General features: G+C 33.1%; 1 protein-coding gene across 21 annotated transcripts in view; it reads right to left on the bottom strand.

Annotated features, from left to right (window-relative positions):
- The window catches only part of LOC106619525 (ryanodine receptor), a 60,328-nt gene that overhangs the window by 22,321 nt on the left and 16,339 nt on the right, over positions 1 to 21,668 (bottom strand). For 11 of the 21 annotated variants that reach the window (XM_036371456.2, XM_014237638.3, XM_036371459.2 and 8 more), the window contains exons 4-17: positions 16,404 to 16,481; positions 16,102 to 16,290; positions 15,840 to 16,039; positions 15,588 to 15,762; positions 15,178 to 15,527; positions 13,448 to 13,572; positions 8,278 to 8,842; positions 7,772 to 8,209; positions 7,247 to 7,666; positions 5,366 to 5,969; positions 4,028 to 4,127; positions 1,280 to 1,484; positions 459 to 1,218; positions 19 to 387 (exon numbers count right to left, since the gene is read on the bottom strand). In XM_036371456.2, the coding sequence (XP_036227349.2) occupies positions 19 to 387; positions 459 to 1,218; positions 1,280 to 1,484; positions 4,028 to 4,127; positions 5,366 to 5,969; positions 7,247 to 7,666; positions 7,772 to 8,209; positions 8,278 to 8,842; positions 13,448 to 13,572; positions 15,178 to 15,527; positions 15,588 to 15,762; positions 15,840 to 16,039; positions 16,102 to 16,290; positions 16,404 to 16,481 (4,578 nt within the window). Of the gene's footprint in view, positions 1 to 18; positions 388 to 458; positions 1,219 to 1,279; positions 1,485 to 4,027; positions 4,128 to 4,410; positions 4,511 to 5,365; positions 5,970 to 7,246; positions 7,667 to 7,771; positions 8,210 to 8,277; positions 8,843 to 13,447; positions 13,573 to 13,633; positions 13,650 to 15,177; positions 15,528 to 15,587; positions 15,763 to 15,839; positions 16,040 to 16,101; positions 16,291 to 16,403; positions 16,482 to 21,668 lie in introns of those variants that run through there. The other 10 variants (XM_070108643.1, XM_014237640.3, XM_036371463.2 and 7 more) reach the window with 2 other exon arrangements.

Genomic DNA, 21,668 nt, shown 5'->3' with positions numbered 1-21,668 from the left:
ATTATGTCACATTCTTACCTGAGAGGCGCCTTTTCCTGAAGAATCTTGCGTTACTTCATTAAAAAGTTCATCAGCTCTTACAACGTAACAACTCTGTCTATCAATACGATCCCTAATAACTTCATATTCGTCTTCAATAACAACGGAAACGCATCGTACTTTTGATTTGTTGAACTCCTTACTGTGAAGATGATATTGTGTTGTAACCCAACCGACATAGACATGTGTTGGATCTTGTCCAGGAAATATCCGAACGCCGTAAAAATATTCATTGATCAACTTCAGACATTCAGTGTCAAATAATTCGTTGCCAGCTGATTCGATAGTTGGTTGCCCCAAAGTGGTAGAGGTCAGCTGCTTAGAGCCTTGTTGAATCGGCATATCAGCCTATAAATATACAAATATACATGTATGTGTTAAGGAAATATCGTTTTTAATTTAAAGCTAAAATTACATACATTATTCAAGCGTAGAGTTGGTGTTTTTGTAGACAATTGAGCATTTACAACATTGCGACCATGAGCAACCGTATTTCTACGTTCTAGTGAGGGTTCTTGGAATGTGCCACCTGTTTTATCTTTACTTTGATCCCGCGATTTTTTGGAGAAAAATTTGAAAGGGCTTCGACCACGTTTTTTTTTATCGTCAATTCCTTCGTCAGTACCATTTAATCCATTGATCCCGTTTACCATATCAAACGCAGCAGATCCTCGCGTATCGCTCGTCACGTCTGACTCGAAAGTTATATTACGTGTCAAGGAATTTCGACGAGGGGGTCTTGCAGGAATGCGTGACAATTGTTCATCTGATTCCACCGCGTCCTCAAAATTTTGATGAAGACCTTTAATGTCACTCATGGTGAAGCCACCTTTCAACATATGATCTACATTGGCAGCAGCTTGTTGTTGTTGAATAGCTAAGTCTTGAGCTTCGCGTTGTAGTCGATACTGTCGTATTTTAATTTCTTCCCATCGATGAGACTTTTCTAACTCATTTATAAATTGACTCATGCAAGTAACAGGTAGAGAAAGTCGTAAAAATTCCCAATTAGCCTTTTCCATAGTCTCAAACGTATTATGAGATATCTTCAAATGTGGAGGGGTATCTGCCCCCCCTGGGATACGTGTAACATCTATTCGACAGTCAGGCATTTCTTCAGTGTTTTCAAAAATTGGTTGATCTTTGGTGTACCAATGAGTTACCGGGCGACGCATATTACTAAATTAATTTGACTTGAAGTACATATTGGAAAAATCGCTAAAATAAATTTCAAACATACACACAAAACGGTTCATAGCCCTCCTGGAGTCCACATGTAGTAAAAAACTTCAACGAGTCGACATCTTGCCCGTATATTAAACGTGCTTTTTGTCCCACACCTAAAGTGCAAGCAGGTACAAATCCCACTCCTTCAGCAGACACCTCTGCAAAAGTTGTTTCACCGCCTAAAGCGTCCATAAGAAGTTCTCCATTAAGTGAAAAACCTGTGTGGGACAGTTTTGCGCATTATTAATCCTACTAAATTTACTGATATTATTAATTAAAATAATTAAAATGCAAAACACTTTACTGCATGCAAATGCAATGGACATAAAAGCAAATAATGTTTATATCATTAAATTATACAGTACTGTATTTAAATGAAAAATAAAACATTTGTGCTATTAATATACAATATTTAAGAAAGTTAGTTGGTCAAATGTATGAGCGGTTTGTTGTACATGTTTAGCAACTTTCGACATCAAGTAAGAGACATTCCCACATTTGCTTAAAGCCTCAAAGTCACGTAAGAGACAGTGGATTGAATTCTGACTTAGTTATGTGTAATAATATACAACCTTTGATAAGAAATAGTTGCTCCCAGTCAAGCACGAACTGCCTTAGTTAAACGCAGCTAAAATGGTTTCCCCAACATACAAGTATAGGGCCAAGGAATTATTTTGAACCCTTTTATTTTAGGTGTTCTTCAGAGGAGAATTATTAAATACATTAAAAGAAGAATGAAAATGGAATAGTTAGTGGGGTAGTTCATAAGCAGCATGCGGTAAAACTTAAATTAGTACGTTTAATAGTCAAACACCTATGAGTATGTAAAAACAGTTTATTGTGAAGATAGTTTAGTGTAACTGTAAAAGTTAAGCTTCAGTTCATGAAATATTAAAATAAATTTTCAAATTTTCAAATGTAATGACAATAAAAAATTTGACCTTAACGTAAGCATAAAGGGCGCTGCATTACACATTCTTTAATTTTTATTCCTCAATTTCGCATGTTTACTATACATAACGCCAAACAATTATGCAATGCTCAGATATTGGGAGTGCAAAGTCATAGCTCGTTGCGACAGAATTACATACTTTGGTTTAAAAATTTTAAAAACAGAATTTTAATATTTCCTATTTCTGTTGACAGTCGGAAATGATAAAATAAAAATATAGTTATTTTCCAACTTTTCTTTTTTTCCATTATAGTTTTTTAAGCGTAACTTTAACTTCCAAAATTGATTTCCACACATTTTAGAGATTATTCTTTGGGGTAGACTTATCGCTTACAATCTTGATTTATATTTAGTTATTTAGTTGGACACGATAATACGAACACGTCTATACTTTTAAATGGAATACCAGTAATTTTTTGAACATGTATCCCTGATTTTAGCAATGAGCAATGATAATAAAAAAGTCTTGCATGAACCTATCATTTATTTACTAAAGTTTACGATTAAATTACCTAAGATTACGATTGAATTACTAAAGATTATGAATTAAAAGCCAATATATTGTATTATGATGAGGCTGTGCTTCATATTATATATCACATTGGTTAAATACAGATCATTCAAAAATGTGTATATGGTATTTGGATCGTTGAAATGCATGCCGCGCCTCTTTAGTATGCTCCTGTTCAGGCCAGGATGGCCAAATTGGGGTATCTAATGATGTTTATCCGTGTAATTGGTAACAATATCAGATTCCGATGGAACTAGCACCGGGATTAATTGTGGTCGTTTGCATGTGTGAAATGATAAACTGTGCTGATAATATAATGCAATGGCAACGTAGTATCGAACGAACGGTACTCAACTCAAGGACGAAAAATTAATGTATTTCGGAAAGCATACACATTTTCAAACTTCCTTTAAATGAAAAATTAACGTACAGACTTTAAAATTATTACTCTGTACAGTAGAACTGTGAATACCTGAGCGATAGATACTACATATTCTGAAAGAAAGGTTTAAAAAGCACACACAATACGCTGGTGTGACTTAATATGGGTGTACCAGCCCATTTTCCTCAAATATGGATATTTTCTTTTGAGATAAATCTTCTTTGGGACCAGTAAAAATTTTCATACTAAACTTCTGAATATTTTATTTCTGTATAAATATATTTTAAAGTTCTAAAAATATACCTACATACAAGTATGTACATACATTAATAGAGAGGCACTATTCATACTTTTACTCGACGTATTACCATCTGTATCTTGGAACACTAAATATGAACTAATATGAAGATTAATATAAATAAACCCCTATTTCAGAACTCAAAGGTTTTATTGCATTGTAGAATATTCACTAATTTGGACTTTCCATACTTTTTATATATCCTTTATGGGACAAATACTGTTGTACTAATTACTTTACTTCATATAAACAATCACATAAACTCTGTTAACTTTTACCCAGAAAATTCATCAGTTGTACATTTCCAATATGTAATTTTTTTAACGTATAAAATTTGTTTCTTTATTTATATAGTAAAGCCCTTTGATTATTTCACTTTCGACTCTATAATACAAGTATAACATTTGTATACTAATAAAACAGTGTCAGCAAATGGTTCTGCTTGAAGCTAAGTAGTAAGGGGTTGAATGCATTTTCCAGAAACAAGTTATTACTTCATAAAACAGCTTGTGTGTAGGCAAATGTATAAATATGACTTATTCATCTGATCAATTGGGTAGAATGATGTTTAGTAGAAATCAAAAGCAAGGTCATGGACACAAAAATATTGTTTCTTACTGATTGTGTGATCGGCGAGATCTAAGAACACGCCTACAATATCGCCATGCCCGCATTGTTTACCAAATGATTCGCAGGTACCTCCAGCAATTTTTTCTTCCTAATTAATTTAAAGTTAATAGAAATACTTGTATAAATTAGTAGAATAAAGGCATATTAGCTAAAAAAAATAATATTAATAAACTGATGAAATATTTGGACGTTCGTTAAACTGATTTCCGACGCCATTGAATTGATGCTTTATACGAGAAAAGTATTTGCTCTAAATATTGTATACCGCTCATTTGAATATATGGTATGGTAGTTAAATTAAATAATGAACAAAACAGCAGAATGAAAAACGCTTAAACTGAATTTATTGGCAAGTTAATTAAAAGCCTTACTGATGGTTCTCTCGAAGGCATCGATAAAACAACCAATAACGTCACCTTCCTCATACCGAACACCAAAGTGTTCCACGGATCCACCGTGCATCTTTGTCACCTATAAGTTTTTATATGCATACATAAATATGTATATACACACACGCACATGTGTATGATATATATAGTTAATAACGGCATCATGAGTATAAAAGTAATAGGTATATATATTTCGAATACCTCGACAGAGTTTCTAACAAATATTTTTTAGTACTACTAATAATACAAATGTACACTTACTGGTGATAGTTTTCAAAACTTTTATATATCCTCCCTTTACAATTTATTTTATATAGCCATTTCTCTGTGCCAATGCACTTCATATGGAAACAAATTAAAATAAATTTTAAAAATTACTCGTATTAATTGCCGAAAAGAGACCCCTCAACACAAAAAAGTTGAGATCATTGATACATTTAAAATATTATATGATCAACTAATTAATAGATTAGTTAATGTCAAAGTAAATCAAACTGTCATACCGGTACAAAATATGGCCAAGATAATATTATATTAAAAATTCTGCAAAGGTATTGTAGTTTTACGAGCATATGTATCTTTGAACAGATGAAAAGAGGAGGTTGACTTTAAAAGTCGTTTTAACTCGTATTATATTTTATTGAATATAAGAACATATCGTCCCAAGTTTTATATTTCATAAAACTTGTGGGCCATATATGTATGTTATGTAATGTATATATGTATATATTCGTATACATATGCATACAAAGTTTAATTGTTTTTTTGTCAACCATTTAACAGTTAAGAATTACTGAAATAAGGGACATTTGTCTTTAGGCAACATTGTATAAGTTCTTGATATAAATGCTCGTTAATATTCATAAATAAGTATATGCGCCTATAATTTTGGTTAATCAACTAGAGGAATGAGATTTTTACTTCCACTAAAACTTACGTTATGTCCGTCAAAAGCCCAACTGGAGTCGTCGCTGCCCAACATGATCCCTGGATGACAGTCTGCTCTAGCCCATCCTACACGCATTGGACCCGCAGTAAGAACTTCAAACTCAAAATACCATTTTCCAGATGTCACAGCATAATTACGTTCGACGCGATACGTGCGAAATGCAGCAAATTTTAATCGTTGCGCTTCGGCTAGTAATCCCTCATTGCCTTCACCAGTTGGTGGATCTAATATATATCCATATACCAAGAGAGTACGTACTGTTTCAGAAGCGGTATCACGATTCGCTTTTTTAATTGCCTCATCCACTTTTGAGTAAGGCACCAAGTGTGGGCTGCGGTGATTTTCGGAGTCTTCATTGAGTCCATAAGTCCAACCTTGTTGGATTCGCTCACGAGCCCATAAATTATGTGTATTTTCAGCCAACTGGTCTACTAGTTCCTCCAATTTTGGAGATAGAGTGACTGCATTGAGGTCTAAGGGAGCAGGTTTGTAGCCATTAGCCTGCATAAAAATTTCATTTGGTAATCGAATAGGACGAATACGCGCAGGCGGCTTATCCATAGTAATATAATATCCAAGAGCTAATATGGTCCTATGAAAGAAGAAATTATTAAATAAAAGTAAGTGAAGCATATTATACATTATTGATATAAATATAATTATACTATTCATTTTTGAGCATACTTCCTATGTACAAATAACGATGGCCTTCGTCACAATTCAAGCAATAATTTTTAAATAACCATATTAGTACACGCTTCAATATTAAACAAGTTTGAGATGGTTAAGTTCGGGAGCAGCCGAATATCTTGTAATTTGCAAGAATAAAATGTGGATAAACATATATTTTTAGGTACTGGCAAAACTTTATTACATACGAATTTAATATTTCTTATTCGACAAAATTGTTAGTATATCGCAATCTTAATGTTATCTTAATTTATACTGTTGGTCATTGCTTCACTTAGTTGTATTACTACTATTAACTACCTTATGGCTGAGATATTTATATAAAAATAAAGCTAATTAACACAAAATACTATACTCATCACGTTAGTGGAGTGGGAAGATACATATTGATACAAGTATAACATATATATCGGCATAACGCTAATCGGCTTTATTTTATTGCGATATCTTGCTATATAGCATCTATTTAATAATAATAAACCCAATATAAACGGTATGAAGTCAAACGGTAAGGGAAGGAAATGGCTGAACGGAATGCATTTACTATTTAATAAACATTAAACTAAAGTATACTTGGTAATAAATATAATCAACGCAGTATATGACGGCTGAGATAACTCACCGATTTCGCCTATTTTCGGAAATAAACTAAAGTATATACAAGATTATTCGTCCACTTAATTTTGCCAAGATATAAAGTATTACATATTAACTGGTATATACTTGTACATATGATAGCAGGTCAACCGGTTGTTTGAAACTCTTTATATTAGAAACGTATATGGTTCATCGGAAATAGAAAAAGAATTTTATTGATTTTTTTATTTGGAAAAGCACGATATTAAAAGTGGGTTTTTCAAACATATAAAAATATATATATTATTTTAATTTCAAGGTACCTTAAACATATAATTTGACTACTTTTGTTTGTTCAATATTTTCCTCTTCTGCGTTCAGATTCAACACATTTATGTATAATCACATCTTTGTTTTTCAACCCCTTTTGAGTGCTGTGATATCTAACCAGCGGTCAAAGTCCCGTTTAGGTCATAAGTCTTATTTATTTTATTTTTTCTCAATTCAACATTCATTCGTTAATTTAATGAAATACGTATTATTATATAACTATATACAATACATAGATATGTATGTATATGTACATACTTATATACTTCTTACTTAAGTGTTTGCACCGCCAGTTGACTATCGTAGCGACGCTCTGGTAAAGGTAGTTTTTCAAATTGCGTAAGACATGGATGTATTCGTTGGTAGTCATCTCTGTGCTCACCCCAGGACCAGCCTGCTTCTATTTTGTTTAGTGCCCACATTTCATGGATGTTTTCTGCCAGCTTTTCCTTTATGTGATCCACAGAGGAAGGAAGTAAGACTCCAGAAGTATCAACAGGGTTAGGTACAAATGCAGTGTCATCTTCGATTAGCCACGGTCCAGCTAAAACATTTTTGTTTAAGTTTCCATAGTAAAAACAAGGATCCACACTTAGATTTTGATGTGGCATCAAACACTGAACCAGTGGGGAGAAACCCAGAGGTGGAGCAAATTTAAGACGGCCGTGGTCTCCACCAAAAAGAAAGCGACAACTAAAATTCAGTATAAAATAGAAAAGCATATATGTATTATTTTTTATTGAATAGATAATATAGGTATACTATGTGACATGTATAATATTTTTTGTTACAACTAACCTCAACTTTGAAGAACAACTCATTACAGGGAAGAACATTCCATCCAAATTAAAATCCCTGAAACATCCGAGAACCTTGCTACCGTTAAAAGAAAAAGTAATAATAGGTATTGAAAGATCGATAGTAACGCCGATAACATCTCCTTTTCGAATATATGGTTCTTGTGGTAAGTTGTTAACAACCAAAGTTCGTCGACCACCCGTCCATAAATGGGCGCCGTCAAAACCGAAGGAATAAAGATCATCACCGGCACCGTTTCCTCCCCACTTTTTTCCACCACCTGGATATGGAACATAGCCAGAGGTATTGGCCCATCCTATTCTCAAATGTGGCATCATGTGAGTAGTTTGTTCAATATGATCCATAGTGACTTCGAAGTACCACTTTTGGTACATCGCAGATCCATCTACTTGACCAACAAAAATATTTGGACGTATGCTAAAAAACGTGTTAATTAAATTTTCTCAGATGTTAGTTAGACTTAATACGAATTTAAGAAAAATCACCTGGCGACGTGATCTACAAGTTGTGTTTGCAGTAATAAATTTTTTCCAGGCAACAGAAAATCGCAAATATTATTTTGGGATGATCTAACCGCCACTCCATTGCCTACGCACAGTGAACATAGTACATCAAGAACTTTCGGGTCTCGCCCATGTTTTTCAAGTAATGAAATTATTACTTTAATATGTTCATCGCGCATCATATTTAGTGCTTCCGGGGAGTCAATTAAAACACAGTGCAATACATCCAACATGCCGGATCCTTCACTAGATGCTTGTGAGCCTAATCGTGAAAATAGCCAATTTAGACGGTTACTGTTGGCAAACTGAGCACAATTAGTATGGTTCCCTTTTATTATTGCGGCCAAAAGTTGATAAAGGTAAGTCGATATTAGGTCCCAACTTTGACCAGTCTCATCACCTGCCAAATAACTGGCTAAAAATCCTTGTGAAGTGATAACATTAATTTTATCAATAGCCTCCAATATTAGATTTAGAACACCTTCTTCTTGAAAGAGATCCTGCCGATTTCGGAGTGCTCGAAAACGATTTTGCTTTTCTTCGTGTTCTGAAATTTTAATGAATCAATAATAATACATTTGTATTTTTATAGCTTTTTGAAAATTTAATGATATCATTTTTATTTAAATAAAAAACAGGTAAGGATGGGCTAAGTTCGGTACTTTCAGGTGTTGCAAAACTTTATACAAGGTGCGTTCCAAAGTAAACAGTAAAAAAGTAATAAAGTAAACTCTAGTGGCACCATCTATATGTCGACTAGTGCGTTAGAATCTACTATCCTTTATCGACTTCTAGTAAAAATTTCATGACATTTCATCTATTGGAAGTGAAGTTATTGCGTTTTAAGTGTCAGTATGTTTTTGTTATCGGTGCGAAAATGAGCTTCGAACAAAGAGCCAACATTAAATTTTGTTTGAAAATTGGTAAAACTTTTACCGAAACGTTTCAATCGATAAAACAAGTTTATGGCGATGATTGCCTATCCCGTAGCAGAGTGCACGAGTGGTTTCAACATTTTCAAAGTGGTCGTGAGGACATAAATGAGAAATGAGTCTAAACCCAAAAAATCGCGCATGGAGAAGTCAAAAGTGAAGACAATGCTGATTTGTTTTTATGATTTCAAGGGTATTGTCCACAAAGAATTTGTTCCACCTGGCCAAAACGTTAATGCGGTATTCTACCTTGGATTTTTGAAGCGTTTGGTGCGCCGTATTCGACGTGTTCGGCCCGAATATCGCGAAGATGGAAGTTGGCGTTTGTTGCACGATAATGCGCCGTTTCATCGATCGACGCATGTGGCCGATTATTTGACCAAAAATCACAACCACTCCCCGTATTCACCTGATATGTCACCGTACGTCTTCTACCCTTTCGGAAAAATGCTTTTGCCGATGAAAGGACGGCGTTATGCAGACGTGGAGGCCATTAAAAAGGCTTGCACCGGCATACTGGCGGCCATACCGGGCAAGGAGCTAAAACACTCGTTCGACATGCTTTTGGACCGTGCAAAAAGCTGTATTAAAGCAGAAGGAGACTATTTTGAGTAAAATTAATTGATTTTGCCGATAAAACCATTTGTTCTGTCTTTTTTTTAGAAGTCCTGTTTACCTTGTATTAAAAAAATTTTGAGTAAAAGTTCAACAGTTATCATACGATGAAACTGTGAATAGATTATAATCATAATTAGTACCTTATTAACTTTTATTATAAGTCGAGTCGAGACTCACCTTCATTACAACATTTTGCTCGTGACAGAGATATTTATATTTAAATCTACCTAGTTAAATCAAATGAGATGTATATATGTGATAAAAACTCACCTAAAGAGGCTAATTTTAATATATTGGGTACATAAGAAAAGCATCAACCAGAGGTTCGGAAATCATTAATCGAAAGATCACAGTAATTGGTTTGAAGCAGGTGGAAAGTGGAAGTATGGTAACTATATAGGGAATATTGGAGCTAGTGAAAGGGCTGGACTGGTTGCATTAATTTTAAGCATAACACAAATATATTTATATAAAGATAACTTACACACTGACCGAAATATTCGGTATAAAATCTGCTAGAATAACGAAAAATTTTATATAATGTGTTATATTGGAGCTGGAGCTATAGTTTTCGGTATTAAACTATAGTATATCCAATATTATATTTCATATACATTTGCTAAGATATTTTACATATTGACCGATACATACGGTATAAGTCCAACTGGTAATGTGAGGTCCTTACTTAAGGTATATAGCAGCTAGGGGTAGTTTTGACCCGATTCTATCCATTTTTAGCACATAGTCATATTGTTACCGGAAAATTACCCTATTTAAATTTCACACAGATTAGTATAAAGACAATATATAACATATAAAGTCAACCGGATGTTTGAAAACCTTATATTAGGTATATGGGCACTAGGGGAAGAATTTCACCGATTTAATCCATTTCTCACAGGTTGATTGATATTTACTCGTATGTAAGGTGCAAAGTTAACCGAAAGTATTAAAACTCTTGTATTATGTATTTGAGGGATTAAGGAAGTTAGGACCTGATTTTACCATTTTTAACAAAAGTTCACCTTATTACTAGGGAACGATGCTCTTTGAATTTCTTTAACATATCTCACAGACTAACCGATAATTTAGGTAAAAAATCAGGTTGAGGTCCACATTTCGGTATAAGGGGTCTTGAAAATTTGTGATCCTATTTTGATGGATGTGAGATGGTACACCTCAATGGTACAATATCTTCATTCGTGTTTGCTTCATGTACTGCAAAGTGAAAAATTATGATAGATAGATAATTCGATTCCGTCCATTTTTCCCACATTGTAATGTAACAATTATATTGTATGATGCAGCAAATATAGTTGAAATTGGTGAAATAGTTAAAAGTGGCGGTTCTACCTATATAAGGGTTTCATCTTATCACATTTTTACAATAATTCCTATGTGATCATTCCGGACCATCTGAACTGTTAAAATTAATTCTTTTAACGTATTTCGTTAGTAAAATTTGACACTTATACTATTTTCACCCATTTTAATGCTGTATGAGCAGGAGCTAGAAGAACAAGTCCTCAGAATTTATGGTTACAGTAAACTTACTAGGGGTGCCACCATATATCGATTCTCTGTACAAAACTTAATATTTTTGTCTTAATTTGTGGTTTTATAATTTTTCGCCTAACGACATTTTGTGAGCGAGGCAATATTGCAATTGTATAGACATTCGGGAGGAAGGATCGGCGGTGAATCTCGAAAGAGTACGTAACAAACTATATTTTTTTGGCGTTATATCCGTCTCGATGCCAAAAAAAAGGACGTTTTCTCCCTTTTCTAGATTGTCACGAAAAAGCCGGTAATGCCATTGCAGCTTTAATTTCCAAAACTTTGGAAAATTTAAACATTCCTTTGGAAAACTGCCGTGGACAGGGTTACGATAATGGTGGTTATATGAGTGGTAAATATGAAGGAGCGTAAAATCACACTCAACGTAAAAATAAGTATGCAGTTGGCCCTGTGTTGCTCACACACTGAATTTGGCTTAAGTCGACTCTACTGAATCTTCTCGAGCAATATCTTTTTTAGTGCCGAATTCTGAAATCCAAAATACCCAATTCACTTCACTGTCTTTCTAATACCGCCAAGCCATTTGCGAGAAATTTTCTCTTCAAGAGATTAATGCTACAATCTACGATGAAGTTAGAAGTGTAAAAAGCCTGCAATTTTTGTGCGACCAATGGAAAGCAATTTATAATGAATGCAAAATTGTTGCAGAGAAATTAGAGTATGACGGGTCGATGTTACCAACAGCAAAAAAAAAAAACATGAAAACGATCTACAATGAACTCAACGCAGCTACAAACAACTTTGCAAAAAAGTATAAATTTAATATATATGATAAGTTTTCCAATTAATCTATTCACCGCAGACAAGTCTACGATACCATTTTTGAAAACCGTCTTACTCCATACAACTTATTGAATGCCACATCGCTTTAAGAATATTTTGCACTTTATCGGCACATTCGCAGCCGCCAAAGCTTGAAAACCTCACTTCTAAGTTCCAAATAATTAAAGATTGGACGATTTGAACTGTGTATTCAAAAACTTTATCTTGATCGTTAACAGGTTTCAAAAGAACCGTTTTTTCATTAATTAGATCGATAAATAAATGTTTGAATGAGAGGTTTCTACCTTCTTATTAACTGTCAAGTCTGGCTATCCCTATGTTCACATATTCCGGTATACCCTGAAAAAATATTTTTAATTGAAAGTCTCTGTATGAACTGATTTATACATTATTGATTTTCCAACTCGTACAAAACAAATTTGTTCCACTCAACATCAACAAGAAATCAAATTGAATACAGATGTGATGAGAGTATAAAACTCTACGTCGTATTTGACTATAAGAGCGTTCTGTACTCTTAATTCCCAAATATGTAGAGTTCTATACTCTAATAATTTAGGTTCCTGTCCTTGCAGCAATATAATGAAAATAATGAATTTAGAAATAGTTACGTTACGCTTAATTTTCAAAATAAAGTAGATTTCTAATAACACATTTTTCTTTAGAAATACTTACTACTCTACGAAATAAAGTTCTGATGTAAATTGTAAACAAAACAAAATTTAAGGGAGTGTGGGTGAAGAAGTTTAAAGTTCGAAAAGCAATAAAAATATATAGAACATTGGCACAACTAACTTTAAAAAAAAAGTATTCCACACAAAAAATTTCCAAAATAATTATTTATTGAATTAATATGTATATATTTTGAAAATGGAGGAAATAACTTAATTTTTTTCATATTTTCATTTAATTCTAATGGGGAAAGTTAAGTATAAGAAGTTTCGCAGTCTTGCAGTGTCACCAATACTTATTTATGTTTTAGTGAGGTTGATATTTATAAAATTAGATTAGAATTAGAACGATTAAATTAAGTCAAACCAGTGTGGTAGAGCAACATTGCCTTTGACAATTGCAAACATATACTACTTTTTTGTATCTTATGTGCAAATTTACATACTAACTGTATTATAATAATATATCATTAATATAGGAGGTGTATAATACATATAATATATATGTATGTATGTATTTATTTCCTGCTGCATAAATAATTATATAATGATTTTATTAATATTACTTACCCATGTCATCTTCAGGTTGCGAAAAGTAATTTATTAAATCCTCAAGGCACATGACCATTTCGTTTAAATTTACTTGTTGAAAGAATATTGAATGTCGTCGATTGGATTGTAGTGTTTCCAAAGCACTAAAATTATTTAAAAAATGTTAATATTTTAATTTTTGACGCATATGATAGCCGGATCTACTTTTAAGCTTGGAATCCTATGCGTTTAATGAATTGAAGAAACTTGCACCTACTAACGTAATATTAGCTGTCTTCGAATCGCAAAGAATTGTTCTCCAGCGAATGGAACAAAGTATACCAGATGCTCAAACAAACAAGCAGCACTTGTAGTATAACCATGCATCTTTTTTGACGTGTTATGATTCCTTCTTAGTGGAGAAATTATTTTTGTTAAAAAACATTGCAGAAATCATTTATTTTTGTTTTCTATAAATTAATATAGTTGATTCTACGTATTATGTTTGAAATAATACAAGAAAAGAATTAAATTAGTATTTTAATTTGTCATTTGAACCAATAGTAAAATTATCTAAAATGTGCAAAACAAAATTTGGTATCTTTGAAAATAGCGGCTATACCACTTTTATGAGGTATCCGCATATTCTCTTGTACGAATTCAACTCGATAACTTTGTTTTTGCTTTTACATGTTATTTGACCAGGAAGCAAGCGAGCAGAGAAATGACGAATCGAAGACAGCTATTAATAAGTAATATAGCAAACTAATGCTGGAATTTGAAGAAAATTAGAAATATATCTTGCTGAATTCATTTTAAAATTTACATAATTACTCAAGATATCATTTGCCGGGACAGACAGTAACTCGTCTTGTCATCCTGACAATTAATACATATATAACTCTATATCTATCTCGATTCATTTTAGATGTCATAGACAACCATTAGGGGAATTTGTTGCAACGAATTGCAAGAGTATAAAAATCAAATCAAAATATGATAAAGAAACAAGTAAGGAAGGGCTGAGTTCGTGTGTAACCGATCTCTTGGAACTTGCAAGAAACAAAGGCGCAGAAACGCCTTCAGGTTTTGATACAATTAAAACTAAAGAAAGTATCGCCGTGATTTCATTCATTTAAGGAAAGAGGATACACTGTTATTAAAGAAAGATTATTTCAGAATTGAATTCATTAAGAATTCTTACATATTGACCGATAGATGCGGTATTAAGTGATCCCAAGGTTCAAAAATATTTATGTTATGTATATGGGGGCTTAGGGAAGTGTTGACCTGCTTTTAACTACTCTTGGCACAAGTTATAGTGCGATTTCGACATTTTTTGGACGTAAGATGAAATATCTTGAGGGCAATATTTTTGCAAAGTGTTATTCTGATAGCTTTATTGATGTTTAATTCATATACTGTAACGTGAAAGAATCAGATGGAATTTAAAAGTTTGTTATATGTGAATTAAGCGTGATTTTCATCCGATTTCGCCCTCACGTAACCTCACACACCAAATTTGGTTTGAAATCGGTCGAGTAGTTCATGAGATGTAAGATTTCACCCAACCTTGTTGTGAGTTTTAATGAGGCTCATTTATTCAGTGAGTTATAGTACTTTTAGTAGTTTTTAACATAACCGTTATATGGGGAGGGGGCGTGGTCATTATCCGATTTAACCTTTTTTCACAGAGTTTGAAGAGGTGATAAAATCACTTCTTCTCAGTAAGTATACTTATAGAATATACAATATACTTAAATAGTTACTTGATGAATTGTGTAAAAAGACTACTGCATTTTCGAATAACACGGGCAGTTTTGGATTCCTCTTCTTGAGATCGTGAAAAGTCCAAACAATCGTCCATTTTTCCCTCTTCATGAAGGATTGCCTGCTTTTCTTCCACTTTGCCGACACCCTTTTTCTTAGTTTCATAGCTTTTGTAGCTAAGCCACAGGCTGGACTCACAGTGCTGCACAATAACAGTCGTATCGCCATATTTAATGATAGGTACACCGATTACTTCTAGATCTTTATCCTCCAGTACTTTTTTCTCGTCGTCTTTTTCTTGCCTTAAGCAGAAAGTCGTTGATGCAATAGAAGCTTCCTCTTTTTTCACCTATTAAAAAAAAAAATTCAGTTTATACCTATACCAATGGTAAGGGGCTCCGTTAGTTACCAAAACTAATTCGTTATTTTCGTTCACCCCAAGATATCTTCCAGTGGTAATATGACGTATGCGCATTGGATGATACCAGTTAATAAAGCCACCAGTCCATTTAGTGCGTGCCAATTCCAGACGCCACAACGATCGAGCTTGCGACATTACTGAGCCACCCTCATACACAACAATGCTGTGATAAAAAATATTGTTGGAAAAAAGTACGCATATTTAAAAGCGAGTTAACAAAATATAACGTTTAGAAATTACTTCTGGCCAGGTTCACGACCCCATGTACTTGGTATAGTTAAACATTCATCACCGCCATGAAAAAATCGTAAAACATCACCGCCAAACACATATCCAACATATTTAACTCGTGATATGCCAGTACCATAAGGTTGCACCGACCAGTGCGTTACATGAAAACTGGCGTTAACAATTGACTGTTCGTTTTCTTTAGTGGTGTGCTGTGGAATAAAAAATATAATGGTATTAAATAGTAGATGGTTTGTTTGAAGTTAGTATATACCAAATATCGTTCGGTGGCTACGGAGACTAAAATCAGATCATCACCCACTCGTACTTTCTCGCCTTCAGACCTCTGTTTACTTGCTGGATGTACTGTCCACCAGCAAGCCTCACCTTGGCTATGTTCTTGCAATCCAACGTCGAAAGACAACTTATCGTTCGAAGAAGAAGTGGAAAGGCACGCTAGGTACTGCCGGAAATAAACAAAATTAATATTAAATATTAAACTAATTTATTTATACTTTATAAAATGTAACAATGTTGATATACCAATAATCCTATGATTAGTTTCAGTATTCTTACCATATCACTATTGTGGTGCCGTAAAAGTATAGCATTACCATAAAGCAATGTCCTGTGACCAGATCCAGTTCCCTTTCCCTGGAAGTAAGCAAGGCATGTCGAGCATGCATGTATTAAAATATAATACAGTATAAATTGCGGTAGAAGCAATAATACACAATGATACAATTTTATTATAATATGATTAATTTCTTAAACACATATGTACATATGCATGTATATAAATATCGTTATAATTTTGAAACAAATAAAATAAGAAAACTTGTTCGTATATTTACATTTTACTTATTATCTAAAATAAACAGACGGACGTACTTGCACGTTTATAAGATGGTCTCATCTATAAAATATAAGTTTCGCCAATTAACGCTGATTATTTACATATATTTTCATGCATATATTTTAATGTCTTTATGAATTTATAAATATTTTATGTGTTTAGATTGTTTGGCAAATATAAATAAAAATTTTTGTAAAAGTTTGAAGACAATGGTCAACTGTTAAAGATTTGATTAACACCATGCTACTACTACTTGTCACTTAGTGTGTGGCATTGTGAAACGATCAGAGATTAATAAGCTTTATTTAGTTTTAATATTCAATTATTTATTTGCAAGTTACTTCTTACTTAGGAAGCAACTAACAAATCATATAAATTCCAACAGCTGACTCGCAGGTAGAGAGAAAAATTTCTCCTTGCATCATGCATCATAGCGGGTTGTTAACTTAAACAAACAATATCTGCTTAGGCCTGTGCCGGTGAAACTTTATGTACTTTGTTGTATATATGTATAACTGTTATGTGTTACCAGACTCAAATTTGACATTGCATAATTTACGAATTTATTTACTTTTTATTATTTTACAACTTCATTATAGACACAGGAATGGAAGGCAAAGCAATGCAAAAAGATAAACAACGACATTCAAGTGCAATGAAATCCTTTGGAATGCCGTTTAGTTTATTCAAAATAGTTGAGTCATTTCAAAGTTATAAGAGGTTTACATACATCCACACACATACATAATGACATACGGACATCATCGTAAAAATGTTCGGGGAAGCTTCCTCGACCCTCAGAACGTCGAGATGAGTTGAGAACCCGATTTTTGCAAAATGGGGTGATACCAATAACTTCCAGATTTTTAGAAAATTTTCAATTTTCTTAGCGGGAAGTTAAAAAGTACTTATTTATTCATCAATATATATTTTGTCCCTTTCAAAGTAATCCCCGTCGGATATAATACACTTGTGCCAACACTTTTTCAAATCCTCGAATCACTTCTGAAATGTGCTTCAGTTCAAATGGCCATCAGCTCTTTCTTCGATTCTGACTTGATCTCATCAATTGCGGTAAAACGCTCTCCTTTCAATAGTTTCTTCAGTTTTAGGAATAGGAAAAAGTCGCAGGGGCCAAGGGACCCGGATCGTTGTTGACGTTATTAAACAACTCCTGAGCGATACTAACGCGACATTCCTTTTGCTCAAAGTTTAGTAATTTAGGAACAAACTTCGTTGACATACGTTTTATGCCCAAAACATTCCAGAAAATTTATTCATGAGCTGATTGATATGCCAACATCCTCTGCAATTTCCCTAATAGTGATTCGACGATTTTCAAGAACAATTTTTTTTACTGTTTCGATGTTTTCTTCGCTTGTTGACGTAGTCGCAACTCCAGGATTCTCATCGCCTTCAACATCCATCTGTTGAGCGCTTGTACAACTTATAAGCACTTTTTTAAAACAAAGTGAACTCATCGAAGCCACAGTTAAAGTGCCTTGGAGCACTTTGACCCACTTCTTTCAAAGCCAAAAATCGAAGCACACAAAAACGTGACTAATCTTTTTTGTTGTCAAAAACAAACTATTATTCGAAATTGGCCCTTAATGCAAGCACATGATAAACATATGTGTCCAATTATACCAAAAACAAAATTACACGGTCCGCGAAAAATCAAAATCCGTCCTTTCAACACACCTCGCAGATATATGGTTTATAATAATACGTACTTGTACTTATTTGCCTCCTAATATGACATTTGACATTATATCAGAAACCTAACCGAAATGGTAATATACTTGTACAATACAGGTATACAAAAATTTTAGTGCAGCCAAAAGATAAACTGATATTAAAAACATTTGGTACCCTGAAAAATACTTGATACTTACTTTTTTAGTGCAATAATACATATGTTATATGTACATTTGAAAAATTTAATTTAAACATTTTTTTACAGGATAGAAGCTTCTCATTTTAGAATCTCCACTGAAACAGTAATCTGCCATCACCAACAAGAGGTAATTAAGAGGATTTGAATTAACTCTTCGTAATATTTGGCCAATTTTTCTTGATTTATGAGTAATGGAAATTTAATGAATCAACTTTGTTGACCTAATAAAAAGTATACTGTTTTTAAATCGACACATATAACCCACTGGTGTCCCAAGTACTTAAGTATTTTTTAACATGAACCTCGTTTTGATACTCCTTATTAAATTTCATCGAATGACCAATCTAATAGGTCTGAAAGCTTTTGACTCATGGGAAGTGGTAAGTGATTTGAAAACTAAAAATTATGTCAATTCGAGCAGATCTCCACATGAAAACATTCCGCATTATCATTGAGAATCTCCCGCGTTACACCTCTTCAATTCTGTGGAAAAGGGGTTAAAACTGGGCATAATGAAACCAGAAATATTTCTTTCATAGCTGCAGGTGGTTGGCCATCCGGAAGTTCAGACTTGTATCCATTGGACCACAGTCTGTGGTCAGAGTTGAAAAATTTGAACTGTCGAATATCCCACAGAAATTGAAACTGTGAGTGCAGATTTTGATCAATGGCCGAATCGTTTGAGAGAATTGCTCATTTAATATATGCATTATTAGTTTCACTTTTATAATGGCCTGAATTTGAATTTATGGTAGGACTAAGTATACTTTAAATGATTACGTTTATCATTTACCTACTGTTTTAAATGTTCCCTACAAAGCATTGGAATCCACGGTTTTCTAAACTTTTTCACTAAATATTCAGCATAAATGTAACAAATTGTATTTGGATTATTAACACCTTTTTGACGAGCTTATATCGATATTATTAATTTAAAAAAAATTAATTCATTATATACCAAAAATATTTTTATGGTATTACTGATCAATATAAAATCTGAACGTAGTTTCAAGATCTTGACAGCTTCCCATGACATCTTGACAGCAAATTTTCCAAATTACACCTTGCATATTATAGGAACATACTCGTAGAATTTGCGGCACCAATCACACAATTTTTTTGTAGACATTTTGTAAATACATGTCTATAATTTATAACATTTGATTGTGATTTTGAATTATTTGGATAATATTTTAAAGCGTGTTTAATGATTTGAATACTTTAACACTGAAAACACTGAGAGGTAAGAAAGCTACAATAGTAATGCTAAAGACAGCCATATGGTTTTGGTACTACAAGTACAATGTGTACTACAATAAAAGCTCAGGAAACCAGGTCCCAGCATGAGTTTGACACTCACCAGCTGATGCTTAAAATTAAACTAACAGAAAATAAATCTAAAACCAGAAAATACCAAAACGAGGCCAAGTCATAAACTATTTTATTACTACCCAATGAAGAAAAAGAAATATTTTCAACTACCTCTACGGGCATTAAAAAGAACTAAGCAATATAAAAATTGATTTCATGAAAATGGCTTTGCAACAACATTTTTTGTTTTCAGTTTTTTACATTATTTATTATTTTACATGTCAATATGACAAAAAACGTATGATTTTGGCAGAAAAGCTTAAAGCTTTGAATATGTTCAGTGCAATCCATAGTAATACATTACAAAACACCATATAATTTCAATGGTTTCTTGAACGCCATTATACAATAGTACAGAACTCCATTTGCTTTGGAACAACAATTTAAAATATGTCGCATACCACAATATGTACGTCTTTGCCACAAAAACTCAGTTGTACGGGAAAAAATCTTTGATTTCTGGCGACATGAGCTGCGAACATGGAAAAATCATACGGTGGAGATTTCATTTGCATACCGCTCATGATTTTCGGTTTCGAAGAGCATTTGCAACATTATTTCTTTAATATGCGGCACATTTGGATATATGCACATGCATAAGTATTTAACTCAAAATGTGAAAGTAAAGCACCTATATATTAAAAATTGTTATAAAACATTGGGAATCTTTGGTACATACATGCGATTCATGCTATCACATATAAAATTTTAATTTAAAAAATCCACTTAAAATGATAATTACTCGATTAAATTTTAGAATACTTCCAATTTATATAAAATTTTACCAGGACCTGCATTGAGGTAGTTGTATTGGACAGAAATTTTGATTTTTGTTATTTTATCACCAGATGAAGTAATTGAGGAAAGTGCAAATGCATACCGAACATAAAAAGGAAGAAAAAGGTAAAATAATTAAATGTGTATGCAAATTAAGTAATTAAGGTAAATATAATTAAAGTAAATGTGTAATTGATCTTAAAACAAAAATAAATTTTATATTGATTGGAGCATATAATAATTTATTTTGTAGACGGTGGCTCACGAATCGTGCTACAAAAAAAAACCGTAATCTTTTTTTTAATCAATGCTTTACATTTATCTTTTTTTTTAATGTACAATTATATTTTTTTATATAAATAATTATTTTTAAAAATTATGGACCGTAAATGACCTCCATGCTCAGCCACTCATATGCGACTCCTAATAAGAAAATTATAAATTGCGACCTGAAGGGTTAAAGTTGCGATTGCCTCGATTAAATGGACTGCTTTAATTCAGTCAGATTTCTGGGTTTTGTTTGGGACACTTCTTGCTTGTCTGGTGCAGTCAGGTTAGGTAACCTTGGGGGCCAGCGGAAAGTTAAATTTCTTGATATTTATTTGTTTTCAAATTTTCGTTGGAGCTCCGCAATAACCCATCTTGCTATGTGTATATTCATAATAACCTGCCAAAAAAAAACACTAAATCGATTACTCACACAGAAAAAAGTTCTTACGGTTTGCCTTTGTTGCAAAGTTCGTGCGCCAGCCTGTATTAAAGCTAACAAACTACGAGTAAAATGCTGTTTTAAAGAACGTAATTTTAATTTAAGTGAAACTCGTTTATTTTCTTCAATGGATTGGATGTCAACTAAAACCTTGGCCAATTGTAATCGCTTAATTTATATCGACCATTCCTCAAAACATATGGAAGCGTATTCAAATATATTATATGAAGT

The sequence above is a fragment of the Bactrocera oleae genome, chromosome 4, assembly GCF_042242935.1.
Source record: "Bactrocera oleae isolate idBacOlea1 chromosome 4, idBacOlea1, whole genome shotgun sequence".
In the NCBI taxonomy this organism is placed as follows: Eukaryota; Metazoa; Arthropoda; class Insecta; order Diptera; family Tephritidae; genus Bactrocera; species Bactrocera oleae.
This window is presented reverse-complemented; position numbering and strand designations above follow the sequence as displayed.